Source organism: Anguilla anguilla, chromosome 9, assembly GCF_013347855.1.
Source record: "Anguilla anguilla isolate fAngAng1 chromosome 9, fAngAng1.pri, whole genome shotgun sequence".
Lineage (NCBI taxonomy): Eukaryota > Metazoa > Chordata > Actinopteri > Anguilliformes > Anguillidae > Anguilla > Anguilla anguilla.
The window spans coordinates 41133872-41157132 of record NC_049209.1 but is presented as its reverse complement, the minus strand read 5'-3'; the positions used below and the strand labels follow the sequence as shown (position 1 = coordinate 41157132).

General features: G+C 41.4%; 2 protein-coding genes across 3 annotated transcripts in view; one reads left to right on the top strand and one right to left on the bottom strand.

The window, feature by feature from the left end:
* Position 1: 1 nt before the first annotated feature.
* Positions 2-16710, top strand: LOC118235674 (ubiquitin carboxyl-terminal hydrolase 35-like). Its single transcript, XM_035433280.1, has 12 exons — positions 2-315; positions 1140-1840; positions 2078-2213; positions 3927-4056; positions 4165-4266; positions 6195-6353; positions 6888-7081; positions 10151-10244; positions 10551-10657; positions 11682-12912; positions 14193-14302; positions 15646-16710. Exons 2-12 carry the CDS (start codon positions 1156-1158, stop codon positions 15704-15706), a joined length of 3009 nt encoding a protein of 1002 aa, XP_035289171.1. The 5' UTR covers positions 2-315; positions 1140-1155; the 3' UTR covers positions 15707-16710.
* Positions 16711-16845: 135 nt separating this feature from the next.
* The window catches only part of LOC118235675 (GRB2-associated-binding protein 2-like), a 64977-nt gene continuing 58561 nt past the window's right edge, over positions 16846-23261 (bottom strand). For both annotated transcript variants that reach the window (XM_035433281.1, XM_035433282.1), the window contains exon 11: positions 16846-23001. In XM_035433281.1, the coding sequence (XP_035289172.1) occupies positions 22858-23001 (144 nt within the window). In that variant the 3' untranslated portion in view covers positions 16846-22857. The remainder of the gene's footprint in view (positions 23002-23261) is intronic.

Sequence of the window (23261 nt, the reverse complement as noted above, 5' to 3'; positions counted from 1 at the left end):
TTACGGTCTGTGGGTTGTCCGGTGGGAGAGGAATATTCCAGGAGGCGTGATAATACAGTAGCGATGTCATGCAATGCGCTCGAGAAAGAACGAGTGCAACAGAAGAAAAGGATGGAGCACTGTCGGTAGTGAAAGCAAAGCTACAGTGACATTCAGCTAGCCATCTAGCGGTGTACTGTTAGGAAGATGTACATGCGTCTATATTTCAAAATGCAGTTATGCGCTTAGATTCGATCCGATTATATTATTGTAATACGTGGTTGGGCTTAAGGACATGATGTTTGATATTTTAAAGAGCTAGTCAGTAGTTTAAAGGTAAGTAAATGTCACTTCGTTTATTTTGCAAGTAGAGTCAAGTGCCGACCGAAGCTATGTGCTGTTTCACTTGCCGGCTTACTGACTATGACTGGTCATTCCTGTGGGTCATTTATCGTCTCTGTCATAGTGAACTGGACTAAAATTACTGAATAAAGAATTAAGTGGATAGCTGCACCGGCTCTGTTAACGAGATCTAGCTACTTTATCGTGTTGCCATAAATAACATTACATCATCGCGAAACCATAAATGCGCATTCTCTGTTTTCAGAATCATTTATGTTTAAGAATGGAGCCTTGTTAATTCTAGCTCAGAAACTTAAACTGAGTAGTGTGCTTATTCTATATTGAGGTTTGGCTAGCTAATTACCTTCAGTTAATGCAGAGATTTTGATGTCTCCATTAGAGTGCGTTTATTCTGCAGTAGGGCGTAGCGTCATAGAGAAAAAAAGTTCATGAAATTTCCTTTTTTTATACTCACTGCGTTGGTATTTGTGTTTATGAATGCCTGGAAACGTCGAGGAAGCGATAGATCTTCCTAGTTTAGACTGCTTTTGAACTAGGTTCAGAAAATGACCAACAGTTCTCTTCCTTTTGCTATTTTAATATTATGTCCATCTCATAAACTGCTATGGGGATATGTTCTGTCATAAAACAGGTTAGTTTTTATATAGTTATTACAAGTTAGAATGAATTCCTGACTATATTGAAATATTACACGTGATAATGAACTCCTTATCCTGCCATGCTTTATATTAAGAGTACTTTTTCTTGGCAATGGGTTGACTCTCTCTCTCTCTCTCTCTCTCTCTCTCTCTCTTCAGACTTTGAGGAAAGAACATGGACAAGATCCTGGAGGCCGTGATGATGTCGCCTCATTCTAAGGTAGTGAAGCAGGGGATGGTGAGGCGGGTGGTGGAGTCGGCCGCGCAGCCGCTGGACAGCTCGCAGTGCCGGGCCATGTTCCACGTGTCCACCAGGCTCTTCCTGCTCGGCGAGTCGCAGTTCAAGCGCGACGCTGGACGCGAGGTCCTGGAGGCCTTCGCGCGCCACCACCAGCGGGAGTTTGAGGAGTTTTTCGAAGTGCGCTTCGTCCTGGGGCTCCTCCGTAATGGCTACCCACCGCTGGGGAGGCGGAGCCCGCAGATCTTTCTCTACCTGGAGACGGGGCTGCGCTGCCTGGCCGACACGCCCTCGGCGCCAGACCTTTTCCACCTGCTGCAGATCGAGGTCTTGCGCATCGTGTGCGAGCGTCCGGGGCCCGAGCTGTGCGAGCAGCTTGCCCGCCTGCTGAGCCGCTGCCCGCGCTGTGTGCCCAGCGGCAACCTGCAGACCGTATTCTGCCAGCAGCTCATCCAGACCATCCGCCTCTTCCAGTGCCAGAGCCAACAGGACGACGACATCGTCACCTTCCTGGAGCGCGTCACCAAGACCAGTGGCATGCTGCAGACCGTCTGGAGGGCCAACGTAGCCACCATCTTCCCCTCCCTCAAGGAGCTCTTCATTGTCATCTCCACGCCCGGAGGTTTGTGGGCCAGGCAGGCAAAACCACCCGCCTCACCACCCACAGTGTTTAACATCATACAATGAGCTCGTCCTTGGTGCTGTATTTTTATGCTGTTTTTTATGCTGTTAATGCATGTTTGTCTGTTATTTGTGAAAAAGGGGAGCGGGAAAGCACTGATTACACTGAAAACATTACATGTGGCAGAACTGCTGCTGGGACGGATGTGTGGCTAAATTCCTATCTATGTGTCTCCAGAAGGGGGCAGTGTACCATCCAATGCCCTGGCCAGCGTGGTGCAGTATGTGCCGCTGGAGCTGATGGAGGGAGCTGTGCGCAATCTCACCAATGACAAGAACATCTCTGATCCACAGATGCTGACTGCTATCTGCAGGTAAGTATGTTGGGAGAGTCTGACAGTGATAGTGATGCTCTGCTCGACTCTTCTTTGTGATGCCAATATTTTCCCATCAGTTGCAGTCACTGAACAGTTATTATCAATGACAGTTACAAAGAAGGCTGGTGAATAGCTATGATATAAAACAGGCATTTATGGAGTACTGCTGAGTCAGTTTCTGCACAATCTTCACCTATGACAGATAGCCACTAGAAATTAAAATACATTCATGTGCTTAGTCTGTATTCCTTTGTTTGTGATTCCTTTTGTTTTAAAAACTAATAAAATGCAGATAAAAATGGCTGTAAAACCCAGACCTATTTGTAGGAAAGTAATACATCTTCAGAGCTGCATAAATTATGCATAGATACTGTGAGCTCCATAATATTTGCGACATAGACATATTTTATCTTGATTTAGCTCTGTACTCCCTAATTTTAGATTTGTAATCAAACAATTCACATGTGATTGAAGTGCACGTTCTCAGTTTTTATTAAAGGGTATTTTGGTTTCACCGTGTAGAAATTACAGTGCTTTTTATACATAGTCCCCCATTTCAGGGCACCATAAAGTTTGGGACAGATGGCTTCATAGGTGTTTCAGATTTGTCTGGTGTGTTCAATTGCTTCATTAGTAGAGGTATAAGAGAACTTTCAGCATCTAATCTAGATTCTAGGCCTTGATTGCCTTTGGAGTCTTGTGTTTGTGAACATGAGGGCCAGAGTTGTGCAAATGCAAGTCAAGGAAGCCGTTATGAGGCAGAGAAAATAAGGAAAAAAATAGTCAGAGATACAGGCTGAACCTTAGGCTTACCAAAAATCAACAGTTTGGAACGTCATTAAGACGAAAGAGCGCACTGGTGAGCTGAGTAATCACAAAGGGCCTGCTTGGCCAAGGAAGACCTCTACAGTTGATGACTGAAGAATTCTCACCATAATTACATTACATTACAGGCATTTAGCAGACGCTCTTATCCAGAGCGACTTACACAACTTTTTACATAGCATTTTTACATTGTATCCATTTATACAGCTGGATATATACTGAAGCAATTTCGGTTAAATACCTTGCTCAAGGGTACAACGGCAGTGTCCTACCCGGGAATCGAACCTGCAACCTTTTGGTTACAAGCCCAGTTCCTTACCCACTGTGCTACACTCCGTCCTCGCTTAAATTAGACTTAAATGAAAGCTGAGAATGTGTACTATAACCACACTGAATTATTTGATTACAAATCCAAAATTGTGGAGTACAGAATGAAATCAAGGAACAATATATTTTTGTCTCAAACATTGTGGAGCTCACTGTAGATAGATAGATAGATAGATAGACAGACAGACAGACAGACAGACAGACAGACAGACAGATTGATTGTGCAAAACAAATTACATTTTCCATTTCATGCTAACATTTTTTCTGATCTCATCTGCATAATCTCTTACAAGTATCATTGTTTAACTTTGGGAAGAAAAAACTGATGCAATGTATAATCTGTATTTCTAAATATGGTCTTTTACCTACCGCTACGTGAGATCTTAGATGGTTGCACCTATATTACATACAGTATGAATATCTTTGGAATTGCTTTTCTGTTTCTTTGTAGCAATGGTCTTTATTGCTATATTTCTTCCATGGTCTGGTCTGTGCCACGTCTAGCATTCTCATTCACCTTAAGCCCCCTGTTTGCAGAAGTCCTTATTTTTCTTTCAGAATGATTGACTGGTTGTCTTGGCCGTTCACCAAGAACACAGACAAGTGGGTGATTGCCCTGATGAAGGGGGTGGCAGTGGTGAAGAAGTGTGTGATCCTGATTGAAGTGACTCTTGCTAAGATTGAGGAGGTAAGCATCAATGTGCAACAAGAATGGAGGTTCTTAACAGCATTCAGGAACAGCATGGGTCATCTGAAAACTTAATTGCTGTTTCTCGCAAATTTTTTTTGTCCCTAGGTTTTTGCAAAGTTGTTCTACCCAATTGTGCGTGAGGGGGCGCTCTCCGTGCTGTCCTACCTGCTGCTCAGTTTCCAACAGTCTCCTGAAGCATTCCACCTGGTAAGAGCATATGCACAAATGTGACTTATTACATATTATGTTCAGGCATTTAGCCTGTCCATCCAGAGTGACTTAAACAGCTTACATTGTATTTCTTTTACATACTGTCCATTTATACTTCTGAATAGTAGCTTGCGCAATTCAAGTTCTTTGCTCAAGAGTACCAATGGCAGTGCCTCATTAGGCAAGTCAAACCTGCAATCACTTTGTTACAAGCAGTTTTTTAACCATAGTACTACACTACAGGGATGTGCCTCCTAGGACAGCTGTACATATGGAAAATACAGCCAACCCCATGTAACTGCGTATCTGATAATTACCTATGCTGTTTCATTACATAGTGTTCAGCTGCGTCCCAATTTCATTTCTGTACACCTGAGTGCTATTCCTATGCACTCTATGGTTAAGTGCATGATTTCAATAACAGTAACAAACATGTGAAACAATTGGGATTTGTTGGTATTGTGAAACAGGTCCTGCATTAAAGTGGCTATCCTGAATATTTCAGTTTTGGTGGATTTGGTGACATCTTTGGTGACGGGTGGTCAAAAAAGTTTGTTTTCGCACTTCAAATACCAGAGTTCCATTCAAAACTGAGCCATTATGGAGAAACATATCAAACCAAATTTTAAAGGTGCTTTTATGGATTTCTGACGCTTACACTTTTGCTTTCGGTGTGTAAGTGAAATGGACTGGTAAATGGACTGCATTTATATAGTGCTTTTATCCAAAGCGCTTTACAATTGATGCCTCTCATTCACCCATTCACACACACACTCACAGGTGAAAGACTGCCATGCAAGGTACCAATCAGCTCGATGGGAGAAATTAGGGGTTAGGTGTCTTGCTCAGGGACACTTCGACATGCCCAGGGCAGGGGATCGAACCGGCAACCCTCCGACTGCCAGACAACCGCTCTTTCCTCCTGAGCTATGTTGCCCCGGGTGTGCCCGTGTGTGCATCATCATAGCCTATTTCAATACTTAATGGGATCGTCACACCCAACACCATCAGTGGAAAATAGCATGTAGAAGAGAAATTTTAGACTTCACACATTGAATCGATTTTTTAATATGAAAAAATTAAGGATTGCCCATAAAGTTGAAAGTTTTAATTTCAGAAATGTGTTACTAATATTATTTTTGTCAAGTAGTATTTTTTTTCACAAAAAGTCCTTGGTAAAAACCATGGGTGTATGATGTTTTGCTGATGACATTCTGATCAGTAAATGAACAGATAACAAAATGATTGTAAAGAACGTCTCTCTTTAAGGCCTTTTAAGGTCAAACTCCTTCCTCATCGTGCCAAAGAATAGATGAATAGATGTGCATTAAGCTAAATGATGCCTGAAGCACCTCTGGGTTAGCTGATTGGGCCTTGGCCAAATGGTTCCCCTCCCCTGAAGGTAGAGTAGGGTTTCTGTACCTTTATCTCAGAACCCAGGCAGTCAGATTTCAAGACACTCTTGCCTTATCTGTGAACAGCACTTGCTTAACAAGGATGTAGCAGCTCAGACGGATTCTCGTTCAGATTGTCAGAGTGTGATTTGCGAAAGAGTGACGTATTGGACACACACTTCCTCTTGCTAGTTGACCACTTCAGTGTTTGTCATAGTTTGTGATAACCAAACACTATTTCATCTTGAGCTAGCAGCGCTACAGGGTTTGTTAAGCGTGGTACAAAATGGTGATTGCTGAAGATTTGTTTGAGTTTATACTTTTTAAAAGTATCCAGCTGTGACTATTTGGTTTGAATGGCCTTGACCTTAGTTTGTGACTGGTTATAAAATATTGGATGCTTTCTGAAAGGTGGGTGATGTCTCTTGACTGCTTACTGTCACCAAGTCTGTAGCAGAGAGATGAAAACGTGATATGAGAGGGTGCTGTACACTTACTAAAAATCTGAATCCCCCCCACCCCTCCCGCCAGCTCATCCCCCAGATCCCGCCTCTGGTCTCCTGTCTGTTGGCCGAGGGTTCGGACTCCGCACAGCAGTGCCTGCAGCAGCTGGTGGAGCTCATTCACTGCCTCCTCTTCCGATTCACTGGGTTCCCTGATCTCTACCAGCCCGTCTTGGAGGTCATCAAGGTCAGCCCCTCCCAACCAAATATTTGCTGTTATTGAATTAGATTCTTAGGGTTCAGGGTTCACAGGAGCCTAACAAACGGTCAGAGATGGAAACCTGACTGAATTACATTAATACCTGTTTTTATTTATTTATTCTTTAAATATCGCTGTCGTCCTTGCAGGGATGGGGGGATGTTGTCAATTAAGGGGGAAAAAGACCAAAAACACAATTTCTTTTGTAGTGGTATTGCCATCAATTTGCACAGTGGTGCTTTAAAAATGCCTATCCTTTTCAATAAAAAGACTGCCTAAAATAATTGCTAGATTCTACAGGCAGGATAGATATGACATATTAAGCTTTACATGTTTAAGCCTCATATCATTGCAGTGATTTGTATTGCATTTGTGTTTGTTTTAAAAGGTAATATTAGGCAATCTTAACATGTTTTGTACTATTCCCATAGGTATTGAGCCCTCCTGTATTGGGGTTTGAGATCCCTGCTCTATATTGTAGGTAAACTGCTGTCTAGTGAGTCATTTCTGGGGTCGTTGCAGGACTTCCCATGTCCCAGTGAAGAACGGGTGAAGCAGGTGCTGAGCCAGGGGGCATGGACCGCCCAGCGGGCTGACCAGGTGTCCCTCTGTCACCGGCTGGCCCCAAAATCCGAGACGGGGAAAACTGGGCTGGTCAACCTGGGGAACACCTGCTACATGAACAGTGTCATTCAGGCCCTGTTCATGGCCTCAGAGTAAGCTGTGAATTCATATGCTTCAGTGTGCAGGGGTGATATTAGGCTAGCCAAAATGTCAGGCCACTGGTTCACAAACTGGGGTCTGGGGAAATATGAAGTATTTTATATTAAGAATATTTAGTTTTCCATATTTTGTCAATTATGTATTTTAGGTATAATAAACCAATTCAGGCTTACACAACTGTAAAAAACAATTTTTATAGTAAAATGTTTTTTTTTTTAAAAACACTGTCAAAGTAGTGTAGAATGACAGCAATTACTCAATTTTAATGACCATTGCAATAAATAACAATAACGAGTAGTTTTGCCTTCAAAATGGATTCAGTCCTTCTTGGAATGCTGTTCTGAACGTTCTGAACTGTTTATAATTGGATACTGGAAGAAGTATCCTGTCTTGAAGAAGGAAAGCCTCAGATTCTTTGAAGGATGCATGAGGTGGAAAACTACTTTACACTCCTAACTACTTCAGAATGTCCCATGAAGATTCAATGATGTTTACTAATGGAAGGCATTTGGCTTCATCCTGGTATTCATGGCACCACTTTTGAATTTTTCTCGTAGTGTGCATTGGGGTGTTATCATCTTGCAATATGGGGACATCGTGAGGGAACAGCATTGCACCATACACCTGCTCTTGTAAAATGGCTTCATATTCCTTGGCCATTATATGACCATGCAGAGCATTCATTGGGCAAAAAGACTCATCAGGTAGCTGACCATACCATTACAGATCTACCACCATGATTAACAGCTGGCAACAGACCTGTGGGTCTAAGTCTTTCTTTGGCTTTTTGCAAAAGTAGACTCATCCAGGTGTGGGAAAGAGTAAAAGACAAATCATCTGACCATATTACGTTCTTCCTGTTGCTCAAGGATCCAGGTTTTGTGCTGCTTATATCAGGTTATGAGTAATGAGTTAGGGGTCTAAGGATTGACATTTGCCCTGAAGCTCGCAAACTCCAGTGGTTATCGACGGTATTGCAGTTTATTAAGCAAATTTCCCCATTGAAGTACATTCAAAACTATGAATTTATCCTGGCAGAATTGTACAATTTTGGACAGTACTCTTAAATCCAAAAATTTCTTCACATTGAACGAACTAATTACTCTCCTGGAACCGATTTTTTTAATCTTAATGTTCTGGTGCCAAAAAAGTCCCATAGTCAAACATGGCAGTCTCAGTGAATTGGCTTAATGTGCCATTGAGCAGCTCTCATAGGAATCCACAGAACCGGTAAGCGGAAGCTGTCTCCACTTCTATATCTCAGTGGTCTTTGCACATGAGCCTTTGGTACAAGTGGTTTCTGAACTGTGACCCTGCCATAAGTACCAGTGTACTCACAAGGTTTTTTTTAGACTGGGTTGCCATGGTGTTGATTCTGCACTGTGGTAATTTTTAAAGTGTTTGGCCAATTTTAATCCTGTTAAGTGTCCATCTGTCCGTGTCAGTAAACTGTGACTTCAACTATTCCTTTCTGCAGTTTGTTCATGTTTAGCATATATCATTATAATCTTTGGCACTGTTCCCCAAATAATTTAGAAGTTTTTGTGACTCATCCATCTGCAGTTTGGGAACTGGCTATTTGACCTCTTTGACCTGTTAGTTGTCTCGTGTTGCTTTGGATACTCACATGTCAAAGTGCTGATTGTCATACCTCTTTCACAGCTGTCACATACTGCTAATTGGCATTGAACGTATTATGCCTGAACCTGTGTATTTGCCATTGTAATTGTGATTAGTTAATTCAAAGTCCTTTGGTGCTTCTGTTATTTTTTCTAACCGCTGTATATACATACGTATATATATAGCAGTATCTGAAAGGAGCAATATTTTTTTTTGCTCATAATAGTGTTGTTATGTGCTCTGATATCTTTTCTTTTCAGATATTAGCAGCATCATTTCAGTATATTGGAACGTACTCCATTTTGTTCAGAGAAACATCGGCAGTCGTCCGTCAGTCAGAAATTGAACCAGGGCAGACTGATTGATGGCTCCCGCTGGTCGCAGACTGAATTCTGCTAGCTGGCCAGGGGGTTGCTAGGCTACCACCTCCTGTTGCCAGCTGCTAATTATGCGGTAGTATGAGGAGCTAGAGGTGACAGGCAGGCGCGGTCTTGCCCTACTGTGAGCCTTCATTTCTACTAATGACCTTCTCCAGGATGTGCGCCTGCGTCTTTCAATGCTTCTTACCTCAATGTCGATAAAGCGATAAAGCACCCAGTAATTACACTCCGCCCCTAGCTGGGGTCAAGTCTACGATGAAATATCAATGCTGTAATTAACACTGGTGTTGCAAAACATGAATGACAATACTCTGGATTAAAGTGGACATTGTGCCACTGTGCTTGCTTGTTAGGCATGGACAGAGGTATTAGGCCCAGTGTAGTCCGTAAAGAAAGCATTTGTCTTTGAGCTTAAAATCAAGATTGTGCTTATCTTCTGTCCGTACCAGTAGTGCAGAACACCCTTCTACTGTTACAAAGAAAGCAGACACTGGAGCATAGAAAACTAGAAAAAAACGGTAGCTTTTGAATAATTTCCCTGAATAATTGAAACACCACAATGAAATGGGAGGCCACTTTCTTGACAGACTCCAATTAGATTTCGCTTCTAGCTTTTTTATAAATGTCTAACACTCTACTCTGGTATTCTGTTTCATTGTTTCATTAGAAGAGCAGCTGTAATGAAGATATTTGCTAACTATTCAGCAGATTTGAAAAGAAACAGTGTACTTCTGCATTTCTGTGTTAGTAGTTTATTTATGGGGGCTTCACAGGCCCCTATTGGTTTCGTGAGCAATTGGAGTGTTTTTGCTGTTGAAGGCGAAATGTTTTGCGTGGCCAATACCACTCTCGTGTGGTACATCACTCTGGATAAGGGTCTCTGCCAAGTGATTGTAATGCAATGTAATGCTTGCAACCATATGACCACACAGATTTGGGTCTTTAATATGCAATAGCCTGGAATCACCGGTGGCCATTGTAACTACACTTTGGAGAGCAAAGTATCTCAAATGTAATGAGTTATTATTTATTATTTATAATAATAATTATCTCCTTTGTTAGCTTTAGACTCGCAGTGATGGCTTTGAAAAACTGTGACCTTCTGCCCCTCATGGGAAGACTGCAGAGGCTGTTTGCATTTCTTGAACATAGCCAGGTGAGTAAGAAGCCCTTATATAAACTTTTAAAACATTGCCATTACTTGCTAATTTAGCACACTAACGTTTAGAGAGGCCCCTGTGGAAATGGACATTCTAAACATTCTGTTTGGCACTAAAATAATGGCTGTAATTGTAAAATAGAAAATTTTAAGCAGGGCAGGGCAGTCCTAGAGAACTGCCCTGCCTGGTTTTTGAGATATGAGATAGTGAACATTGTCAGTGTGACAATTATTAGAAGACCAGTATTACGATAAACGACAGTAATCTTTTACATTTGGATTAAAAATCTGTTCCTTTTCCAGCGCCCAGCTATTTCTCCAGACAGCTTCTTGGCAGCATCTAACCCTGCTTGGTTCAATCCTGGCAGCCAGCAGGACTGTTCTGAGTACCTAAAATACCTGCTCGACAGGTGAGAGTCATTCCTTCCTTGTTTTGTGAAATTAACTGGTTATATCAGTACTTGCCTGCCAGATTTTATTTTTTCAGTTGATCTGTTTTCAGTAAGTTCAGTATTCCCTGAAAAGTTTGCCATTTTGTGGTAAAGTTTTAATCACTGCCAGTACAATGGATGCTTCCTGCTGACTGTGCGAAGGGCTCATTGGTAGTATTTTTTCTTCACAACTATTGGTAGTCAAACAATAATTAAATTTGAATAAGAAATGTATTTGTCACTTTCTGTAAAATATTAACATGTGTTTACATGAAATGAAATGTTTTGCTGAACATGCCAAAACACACTAAGTCAAGGGTGGTTCTTTGCTTGCTTTGTTCAACCATATAACTTCCATGGGTGTGGTTTTCTTAAAGAACCGTCTTGTTTTTCGGAAGCAATAAGACTGACATAATAATATTGATAATGATAATAATTTATTCTGTGCTTTTTTGCATGGTGTTCAAAGCACCTTATAAGAAAGCAACAGTATGTCTAAGAAATAATAGATAAATATAAAGCACAAAGCAGGACTTGGAGAATAACTCATTCATTCCAAATAAAGAGAATAAAGCAGTAATAAAAGCATTATAAATTGTGTAATTATGTTACTTATATCTAAAACCAGTAGAGTGATAAAACATTATGTACAGTTAAATAAAACATGTTTTGCAGAAATGTATACTGGTGACAAATTGCATTCCATTGCAGACCTAGGTCAAGTACTTCATTTGAAATACTTGACCTCTTTTAGAGACCAATAACATTTCTTCAAGATAACTGAAATGAACTCTATATTAACGCAAAAATCAGAACAAAATTCACCTATCTGAAGATTGCAATGGTTTAAAGTTTGGTTCAAAATTGGTTCGAAAACAGTTACAATATTTAAAGATTTAACTCTTACTAATAAGATTTTTAAAATAATGCATTTGACCCAGGAACGGACTGAATTGACTAGCTGAGCTGATTTTCTAATCCCCACCCCACCCTCCCTCCACAGACTCCACGAAGAGGAGAAGAAGAGCAGTCAGAAAGCCCGCGGCCAGTCAGAGAGCCAGGCCAGCGACACACTGATCAAGCGCATGTTTGGTGGTAAGATGGTGACGCGGATTCGCTGCCTGCGATGCCAGAATGTCTCGCAGAAGGAAGAGGCGTTTAGCGACCTGTCTCTGGCCTTCCCCCCGCCCAACCACCGCCGGGATGCCAGCTTCATCCTCAGCCCCTCCCCAGCGGTGGTGGAGGGGGTGGGGCCTGTCACCTCAATGACGCCCCACCCCCGAGGCACAGGCCCCTCCCCCCCAGAGAGGCAGCAGGAACGCAAGGCGAGGATCATCCACGTGGAAACGGTGGGCTCCCTGGAGAGGGTCGAGCCCCCCCACAGTGCGAATGAGGGGTTAGCTGGCGCCGCACCCTCGGCCCGGGCCTCGTCCCGTGCCCCGCCGCAGAGCCCCGATTTGTCGGCTTCGCTCTCCGTCCCCGACCTCATCAACTTCTTCCTGACTCCCGAGATGCTCACGGGCGACAACAAGTACCGGTGCCAGCGCTGCTCGTCGCTGCAGAACGCCGAGAAGGTGGTGGAGGTGACGGAGGGGCCACACTACCTCATCCTGACCCTGCTGCGCTTCTCCTTCAGCATGGCCACCATGCGCCGGAGGAAGATCCTGGACAACGTCTCCATCCCGCTGGTCCTGAAGATCCCCGTCCGCCTGCCTTCCAGGGGACCGGAATCGGTGGGGGCCAGGGAGGTGGGGTCAGGGCTGGGGGCAGGGCCGGGAGTGGCGGCAGAGCCAGAGGGCAGCGCCTACGTCTCTTTGACCTACGACCTCGCCAGCGTGGTCGTGCATTCAGGCCTGTCCTCGGAGAGCGGGCACTATTACTGCTACGCCCGGGAGTGTGACGGAGAGAAGCCTCCAGCAGGGGGCGCTGGGGAGTCGGGCTCGGATGACCCCGCCTGGGCCACGCCCACCCAGCCCGGCGGGGGAGCGGAAGGAACGCAGTGGTACCTGTTCAACGACACACGCGTCTCCTACTCCAGCTTCGAGGCCGTCAGCAACGTGACCGCCCACTTCCCCAAGGACACGGCGTACGTGATGCTGTACCAGCTCCGCCCCACGCATCGGGTGGAGCCGGGCGACTGCTGCATCATGGCAACGGAGGGGCTGCGCAGTACGGAGCCTCTGGACAGGGAGCTGGTGGAGGCCATCGCTAAAGATAACACGCTGCACTTGCAGGTAAGGCCTTCTCTTCTAGCTCACCCTTTCTGTGTGCAAAGGGTTTTGATAGTTACATCACATTCATTTAGTGGACACACTTATCCAGTGGAACTCACATCGTACAAGAGCAGCATTGCAGTTCACCTGAGTTAAATGAACAATGGTGCTGGAGCTGTCTAACAATTACCAGACCAGCAAGCGTATATGCAACATTACAAAAGCGTTACATGCAAGTTGACTATGCCAACCTGTAAACATTATATAAACTACGAAAACACAAGGATTGTAGCAGGCTAATTATAAGCCATATGATATTATTCTGACATTTTTCTGTGGGCTGCAAGCTTGTGTCTCTGGTCACTGATGAAAACCATGTTAACATATAAACTAATTATATTGTGCAATGTCTACGATTTCAGTAGTTTTTGTAATGTTGTTTATTTACTCATTAAAATGGTGGGAAAATTTGTTGGAGAAGATTATGTAGGCCTATCTGTGTGGGTGCTTGTATGTGTGTACTGTTCATATAATTTCAAAGCCAGTGTCTTCAGAAATTTTGAATCAAATGTATATTTTATATTAAAATTCAGAGCTGCATGGTGGGTGATGTAACATGTTAAATTTCATGACAGCAAACTTTTTTGCGCAGAGGCCAAAGTGACTGGAGCCAGCACCTCAGAATTCTCTGTAATACACAATGTAGAAACTGTATTACAGGAAGTTTCATGCATATAACTCATGCCTGCTTGTATAAATCAGCAGACTCGACAGTGGCAAAAAATAAGATTGACGATTGCAACAACCGGGGTATGGGAAGGTTCTTTCGCCTAAGGACCCATGATTCATTGCATCTAGCGACCCCCACCAGTCGATCGGGCGCGCGTGGACTGCATGTTAAAGCCGCATATGAAAGGTCTGCTGTGTGAAATGAAGCAGGCTGGCTGTATCACGGATGTTTCGGAGGAGAGCCGCGGTTCTCTACGCTCCCCTGAATCAGCAGTGGGGTTCACACAATGAACGCAGCTGCAGGTGCAGATTGTTAAATATTTTCAAATTGCGGTCGGAATCGGACACGCTCAGCCCCACATTCGGTGCCAAATCTATTCAAGTATAAAATAAATTAAAAAATTAAATATGCAGCAAGAAATTGCTTCAGGAATACAGAACAAGCGCACAATTTCTGATGGGAGTTGATGGCAAACTAATGGCACTCTCCACACTCTAGGGGGCGATATGCAGCAGAGCCAGTACGGATCTGCTGTATAATGATGTGCACTGCGCTCACTCCTTTGTTTTAGGAGCAGGAGAGGGGAGTGAGACACAGGGCAGCCCTCTCCCCCTCCGCAGCGGAGCCCCCGGTGTGGCTGAAAGACCCACGGAGGAGGGAACGGCGGCCGACTCCCGAATCGTACGTCCTGACCCCTAGTCCCTGCCACACCTTCACCAGCCCCTAACCCCCCCCCCCCCCCCCCCCCACATCCCCACTACCATTAGCACCCTCACCAAACATTAGCCTTCTAAAGTAAGGGGGAAAAAGTACATTCTAGGAATACGTCTATTCTAGGAACACTGTATGACCAAAAGTATCTGGACACCCCTTGATGTGGGGCTGACTAGGCCCCTTAGTTCCAGTGAAAGCAAATCTTAATTCTACACTACTCAGATCTTAGTGCTTAATGCTAATCACATTCTAGAAGATTTTGTGCTTCCCCAACTGTTAGCGGAAGGCCCTTTCCTGTTTCAGCATGACAATGCACCAGGGCACACAGCAAGGTCCATATAGAAATGGTTTTGTCAGGAATTCTGTGGGAGAACTTGACTGGCCTGCACAAAGCCCTGACCTCTACCCCATCCAATAACTTTGGGATCAATTGGAAGGCCATCTGCGAACCAGGTCTAATCGCCCAATGAGTGACTGACCTCACTAATGCTCTTCTGGCTGAAAGCAAACAAATCTCCAGCAATGCTCCAATATCTAGTATAAAGCCTTCCCAAAAGAGTGGAGGTTGTTATAGCAGCAAAGGGTAGACCAACTCCTTATTAATGCCCAAAATTTTAGATTAGATGTTGCTTGTCAGGTGTTCAGATACTTTTGGCCATGTAATGTATGTTCAAAAAAACTTCATATTATTTTTATGGCTTTCGGTAGACATATTTGCTATAAATGCTTACGTGCTGTGGCAGTGAATACATTTTAGAATGAATAACTGATAAAGGACTATCAGATACTCAGTGGATTAATTCCTATTGACGCTTTGTCAGCATCTATCTATCACCTTTTGGATTTCTCAAAAATTGGGACCCTTTCCAAAGCCCTGACCAAACACAGGTATTGAATGGAGGGCTTACAGACTTGGCCTGGAAGGCGTCTGTGTTTACATATACTTGACTTTTTTATTTATTTGTGCCTGTATTAAGGTACATTTGTGATGTTTTTTTCCATTTTGTTTTCTTTCTCATTTGTCTTTGGCTATCTTTTTGTTTCTACATTTGTCATTTGACAATCGATTGTCTTTGTTACTCTGTAAATACTGCAAAATGCAATTTAAAAAAACAAAATATATTTTAGAGGTCAGTTCTTCAGCTTGCTGTAGTACCCCATGATTGTTTATGTGAGAAGCATCATTTGAAGCTGTGGGTGGTACTGTTGGTCTGAGTTGCACTGTAAAAAATCAGTACATTTTCAATACATCTGACCCAGGTCTGTCTCAGGTTTGACCCAGGTGTCCTCTCTTGGTGTCTCACTCACAGCGGGACTGACGAGGACAAAATGACGGGGTGCTGGGAGCAGGTTGGGGTGCCAGCCGTGTGAGGCCTTCTTCAGACTGAAGCAGCCAGGACTTGGGGAATCATGGGTGAGGCCTTCCAAGGGCTCAGAGTGCCTTTCCATTAGACCAATGTGTCAGGCAGTGGCTGTATTATAGCAAACAGTTGTGCCTAGCTTACTACTGCTTTTACACATTAACTCACCATACTGTATATTTACGGAAGTACTGTTAAGACTATTTATAAGAAAAAACACACATGCTAGTTACAAGGCTTGAGGCACTGTAATTTATTATAGGCAGAAGCAATCACCTGTACATTGCGGTAATTGCAGGTTAAAATTAAACTGTAAATAAAACTATTGCTTCAGACTGTTTTTTCAATTAATCTTGCATTGCAATAGGCTCAGATGAAATGTGGTGACTTTTTCCCCCCACATCTATTTTAGTAGGAAACAGCACAAACACATGCAGCTTGGAATACATTGTTTATTTGCTGTCAACATTTTTCTTTAATATAACACAAGGAGAACAACTAAGTACATTGTATTAAAAATGTACCATGTGTTTTATCATTACCATGGTATTTTGTGACATATTGCTTCACAAAACCAAGACAGCGTACAGTGGAGTAAAGACACATTTTTATTGTAATTTTTAAAAATTTTCTATGAAGGCAAAAACACTAAATAAATTAATAAATTATTTCACTAGCTATCCACAATTGCTAATGCTTTACAGATTTAAAAAGCTTTACAGTAGTAATAAGGACAATGATGAGACATAGAAGCAACTTGAATGACTCATTTAAGCAATCCAAAAACACGCTTTTAATCCAGTATTAAACCTGCATGTACACTTCTTCATATGCAAGCATTCTCTCCAGCAGGAGTTTCTGTCTCATTTCACAGAAGGACAAACAAAAAATTAAATCATTACTGAAGAGCCAAATTCCTTCTTCGGGGAATATGTCAGTACAACATTGTTGCACACTCGTTCTTTCTAGAATTATGTAACAAGTAACATGGAAATGTGGTAAAAAAAAAAAAAAGCAGGGCATTCAGTAGTGGGCGTGCGAGAGTGTTGAAATGTACAATAGGGTAATCTGGATTCTAGATGCTCTCTCTGTCTCTCTTTCTCTCCCCGTCTCTGTCTGGACAGGAAAGCTGCTTATCTCAACTTATTATCTCACAAACTCACAGTAGGATGACCACAAATTAGCCAGTAAATATGTGTCTCACATTACTGTTGTTTATTCTCTAGATTTGGTGATGGCTGACCCGCCCAAAAAAAATAACATTTCAACACACCAAATGAGCTTCATTTGACATTGCCCCATCATCCAAATTAATCAGAAATGCTGAAGTGTTAGCAGTGATATATAATCAGTATACTGTGCACATTGACACAATACAGTATCAGCAGTTTCATTCATTTTCATCTGGTCCATGGCACCTGCTATACCTCAATAAATATTTCAAACACTGTATTAACCCCCCTCCCAAAAATGAAGCCGGTAAAAGATGCAAAATATACCTCCTGCGTATTAATTCCTGCATATACACCAGCCAGTAAAAAAAAGTTTTGCTTCAGCTTATTTTAAATAATATTCACTTTGTTTTTTTTTTTTATTGAGATTGAATAGTTAGTGGATCCAGCCCACTAATAAATCTTGAACCCCTATTTGCGAAAGAAACATCAGTGCATGCCAAAGTAATATAGCTGAAACTGTTATTGCTGCTGTTTCCTCCTCATTAATAAACTTTGAAAAATAAAAATAAAAACACAATATATGACTGTTTTTCATGTTAATAGTATTCTATTCACATTATGTGATGTGTGGCACTAAAATAATACTAAGTCATTATATATTTCCTTAGAATGCTGGAAAATCTTCCTTTGGTCAAGATAATGATAATGCTGAAATTTTGTTGTGGAAACCCTAAATAAACTACTGTAGTTTCACAACCCCACACAGTGCACACACAGTATTGTAAAACAAAGTAATGTGAGGCCAGCACGATTTTGCCAAGTCTCTACACACTCACTTTACGAATCTTTATCAGTTGTGAAAATAGCAAAAATGATGCTCTCAAGCAAGGAGACAATCTTGAGCTTTTAGGGAACCACAGATGCAATACAAACATTGAGCATATAAGCAAGGCAGACAGAAAGTGGCTTGCACAGGTATTTATGTGTACACAGGGCTCAGTGGTGAAGGGTAGATTGTGGACCATGCAGATCTGTAACAGTGTCTAGCCATTATGCTGTTTTTTATTTTAGTTGCAAGAAAATACTAGTTGACCATCAAGGGGGCAATTCAATCCTCCTGGCCAACCTTTGTCAGGTCAAACAAAGTTAAACCAGGCTTACATTTTTTTTTCTTTTTTAAAAATGAATGACCACTATTCTTCCATGCTATGCAATAGCTGAAAGACATTTCACTAACAAATAATAGACTGCAATACAGAAACACTAAACATCCCCTTGTGTTTGCACGTATATTACTTTTTATTAGGGGTCCAAGCCCTGCAGGTACTAGAACCCTATGGTTTTTGTTCTGATTCTTTTTTCTTCAGCCCATTTACCTCAAATTTACATAAATTTTATCTGATGTCTGAGCCTTACCAAACATGGTAGAACTTGTTGGATGGCTGGATGCTAGCGTGAATATATATCCCAAATTTGATTCTTTAAATTGAAGTTAATTTGGAATTCCAAACATTGTCTTAAGACATGCCCTAAGTTCATTGACTTGTCATTCAACCTAGAAATATTTAATGCAATTTGGTCAATTTATGTAGGAAAAGAAGCATGTTAAGTGTTTTTCAGAAAATTCAAAAATGGAAGAAAATTCAATATGGTAGACATTATCATTAAACAGACAGCTTATAATGTCAGAATATTTTGTCACTGGCTGGTCAAGTCACTGGGTCAACTTGAGCCAGAGTTTAAATATTAAAAAATAAATAAAAAGAAATTGCTGAGGAACCATTCAAACATACTCACTATTGCTGCCAAGTTTCAAAAGAACAGCCATTGTGGCCAAAATTAAGAAAAAAAGAAAGTTAGTAGTAATTAATCGTGGCGTCCCTTGGGGCACACATATACTGTATGTGACAACTGAGAAAGTTGATCACTGAATCAGGTATAATTCTAATTTAAATTTAAGGGAACTGGTGGTCCATCATCTCTGAGATATCTGAGATATTTAAAGTCAGTGCATGCTATCATGCTAATTTGAAAACACAGTCTAATGACTGTGTTTTCAAATTGCTACTTGCGGTTCTTGGACCCCGGTAATCCCAACTTTCTGCTGTATTTTTGCTTATATATCTCATTTGCATTAGAGCACTGTTACTTCAGGTTATTTTCCTGGCAATTCTGTGACAGGAGACCTTCATAATCATTTAAAACATTTAACATTTTATATATTCTGTTACCATTTAATAAATAATGAATTTCAATAACCTGGGCACTGATTTGAAATTCTTCCATGGTTCTGTAAAATATTCATTTCCATACCGAACCAAGAAAGCATTGCTGTATCATCTGCCCTTATACAGCATTTTTGCCAGCATTACACAGCAATTGAACAAATATACCATTTTACATTGGATAATACAATATATGGAGCCACTCCAAATATATTTTAATACCTAACACTATATTGTCATTTTTTCAAAACAATCAATCTTTTGGCTATATTTGTATGCATTCAAATGAGACCAAATTGGCAACAAATGATGTTCAAATTCAAAACATTTCTCAGTGCAACTGATACATAACAAGTAACACTATCCCATTAAAAAATTATGTCAGTATTATCTCTTGTCTTATCTCTAGTTAAGGAAATGTTAATATTGCTTTCAATTGGGGAAAAAGATGACAAATCAAGAATGCCATTTATTGGATTTTTTTTCTGTAAAGGGTGGGTTGTCAAAATATTAAATTAGCAAAACATGATGTTGTTTCCCATTATTTAAAACCCACTTTCACTTTTGTTCATTCATGAAAATAGACAAATGTTTTGTTAAGTGTTGTTAAGCTTCATGCTGTTTAGGCTCATTTGAATTATATGAATTCAGGTGGAGGGCACTTTGAATGTAGAATGTTCTTTATATCTGTACCAGGTCCTACATTTCTTTTGATTTTCAATTCGTCTCATACCTTTTAAACAGAAGTTGTCAACTGCAAGTAGCAATTTGATGGCTAATTTCATTTCGGTATTATGAACACACATACAAAATTACCGGTAGTAAAAGTGCTTTTCAGTTACTGTAAACAGGAAAAAAAGAAAAAACATCTGACAACAAATGCTAAACAATTCACACCCTTAAATCTCCTGGCCAAAACCTGAAAAAGCTTTCTAAATAACAAAAACACACATTTTAAAGAAAACATAATGGCTGTCCTGTTACAAAAAGATACTGCATTGTGATTTGGTGAATACCTGAATTATTATGTCTCCCCACCCCCCGGGCAGTTCCACTGCTTCCTTAGCTGTTGGCCAACCCCATATAGATCCACCCCCCCCACTTTTTATAATGTGGTCCTATTATATTTAACATATATAGTAACCAGTAAGTCTAAAGTTGTCGTTAGTCTCTGATCTTTATAAAAATTATTATAATGTGTCTTATATACAATTTGTGTAAATGTGAAAATGTGAGGAAATACTTCTTCCCATCACTACATGTATCTTTCTCACGATCTTAGCAATGACACAGCGGTACTGTGGATATAAATAGACATGGGGAGTAGATCTGAGTGAGTATAGTCGCTAAGCAAGTGCAAAGTTACTCTTTCCCTGACATTTTCCAGTTTTCTTGGTGACTAGGACACGATCACCAACAGCTTCAACAGAACTGTGGAATGACCCAGTCTGTGAGTTATCTGTTGCTGAAATTGGTCTTATGGATTGATGCCAGTAGAGGAACTGAGTAAGAATACCATCCCTTCTAAAAGCTGGACCCCATATAGTAACACAAATGAAAAGGCACAGAGTCGATCTATGATAAAAACACAACTCATGGAATGTATCTGGTTGGAAATACCAAGCACTTTTAAATATTAAAATGTAAAAAAAAAATGTAAATAAGCAAAGTATGTGTGTGCTGTGCACATCACAATGCACACAATGCAGAGCTTTAGGGCACTTTCACAACCAAAAGGTTTGTTTCCTTAATCAAACCTAATGCGATAATGATACATTGATTGGTTTTTCAATTGGTTTGGTTTGCTTTCACAAAGGCAAAAAATCAAACACAAACAGTCCAGAACTAAACAAAGCCATGTGGTTGGAAATGTCGTTTGATTACTGGTCAGATATTTAGTGGGTAAAAATACAACGAAACCCTCACAATTTCTGCCTATACTACATACTACATGCATACTGTATATCATCATGGAGCACCATCAGGTTATTTTCATGTTGGTGTTGATTTGGAGCCCCTATCAGCAGAAAAGGACCACGCATATGAACATCTGTCGAGAATGCGCATATTAAATAATTTCATAATACCCGCATTCCAAGAAAGACACTCTGCAATCGGACGATATCGCAGAAGCCTGATAAGATCCTACCATGACGAATGTCACTTCACAAAGAAGGATTACTGAGTTAGCTGGATAACTGAACTGTGGAACAGCTCTTTTTATTTCAGTACAATTGGGAGGGTTCTGGGTTTCACTCAGTGCAATTATCCAGTTAACTCATTAATTCTGCTTCGTGAAACAGGGCCCAGGTCTGTCCCCTTCCTGCCATGATAGCTAGCTATGCAGTGCTAGTGTCACCAGTCACCAAAAGAGGAAGTGAAAATGTTGTTTTTAATCAATAACATGCAGGCTACGTGGTAAGCTTCCTGTGATTGGTTCTAATGGAATTAACTACTCCAGAGTTCACTGAAGCGGACCGAGTTTGACAAGAAAGCGGTTGTTTGGTCCACACCAGGTTTTGATTAAGGCGTTCACACCACCCCAAATGATTCAAACCAAGGGGGGTAAATGCTCCTGGGTTCGATTCAAATGGACTGTGTGAATGCACCCTTATTTTCAAATACTCAGCTGACTATTTCCTTAGCAACATAAACACATTTAAAGCTCAGAATATATATATGTGTATGTGTGAATGTGTGTGTGGTGTGTGTGTGTTAAATTGGAGTTATAAGGTAAAATACCAATACTTTCCCTTGAAGCATCTCTTCAGATGAAAACAATGAAAAGTTGAAAGACAGAAAGGTTTTTAGAGCCCTTAGCCTCAGTTTGACAAAGAATCCAGGCAGAAAATCATCAAAAAGAACAAGAAAGGCTGTTGATATGAGCATTTTACCTCATGCAAAATGCTCCTACAGTTGGTTTCTCATTCTTTCGTCCCTCCTACAACTTACATACATCAGAAACCTGAAGATTATGGCTAAGGCTGTAATAAAAAAGTATCATTATAAGGCTTTTTCCTCTTTCCCAGACTTGGACAACTGCAGAAAAAATATATATTTTTAAAAAATCCCATGGAGGGAGCTGAACTGAGTGGCTTTTTCTCACAGTAAAATGCAGTTTTTCTTCACATACTTGTTTCACCTCAACGCCATGTTTCAGTGATGATAGCCATTTTCTCTTGAAAATCCAACATCCCCCCCCATGCCCACAAGAGTCAAATCAAACCAAAAGATTTGAATCATACTGACGCTCTTTTTCCTCATCGTTGGTACAAGAACAATAAATAGTCTTCAGGAGCTGCACTAGCTGGACTGGATTGTACTGAATGCCATGTTCAAAGCCAGGGAAGCTGCAAGTCTCCCTCTGTACATGCTGAACACATTGCAGTAGAGGAAGGAGACTTTCCAATACATGGGAGGGAGACATTCTGTGGCTGGCCTATGACAGCTGGGCCCTCTCCAGCATAGCACCTACAATCAAAAGAGCTACATGTACACACGTATATCTCAGCCTGCCAATGAGGCATTGCTTGGACACCACTCAAAGTAGGTTCCCATTGGGTTGAGAACAGACATGGCTTGCTATGGCTTTGTGACTTGTTTCTCCCTACTGGGTGTAAAAGCGCACTGCTGTCAACTGGGTTACTATAAGGCTTTGCCAAAAGATCGAGTGTGACACCAGGGGTGTGTTCAAGGGTATGGGTTTAGGGGAGTGACCACGGTGACACCCATACCCTGCCTCCCCCTCTCTCACCGTCCTGTCAGGACTTGAGTCCCTTTGTGGGCTCGGATGACTGGCGGACGTCCGTCCACTCCTGCATGGTGTTCTGGAGAGCCCGTGTCTTCTCTTTGTCCACCTGGACGTAGTCCACCTTCTCATCTGAGGTCATAGAGGAGGTGGAGGGCTGAAGGTAGGGAAAAATGTTTCATTACTGTTAACTGAATATGACTGGGAATGGCTGGAAATGTGATAATATGGCAGCCAATAGCAACAATGACCTGAATGTGGAAAACAGACATGGTCAAATACTTCAATCTTTTAGACACTAGTACAAATTCGTGTAGGTCACTGTCACTGTCAATGTAAAAACATCCATTCTCACCAATATTGAGAACAAAATTCCTCTTTCGTATTATTGTGTGTTTTGATTAGTAAATTTTTAAT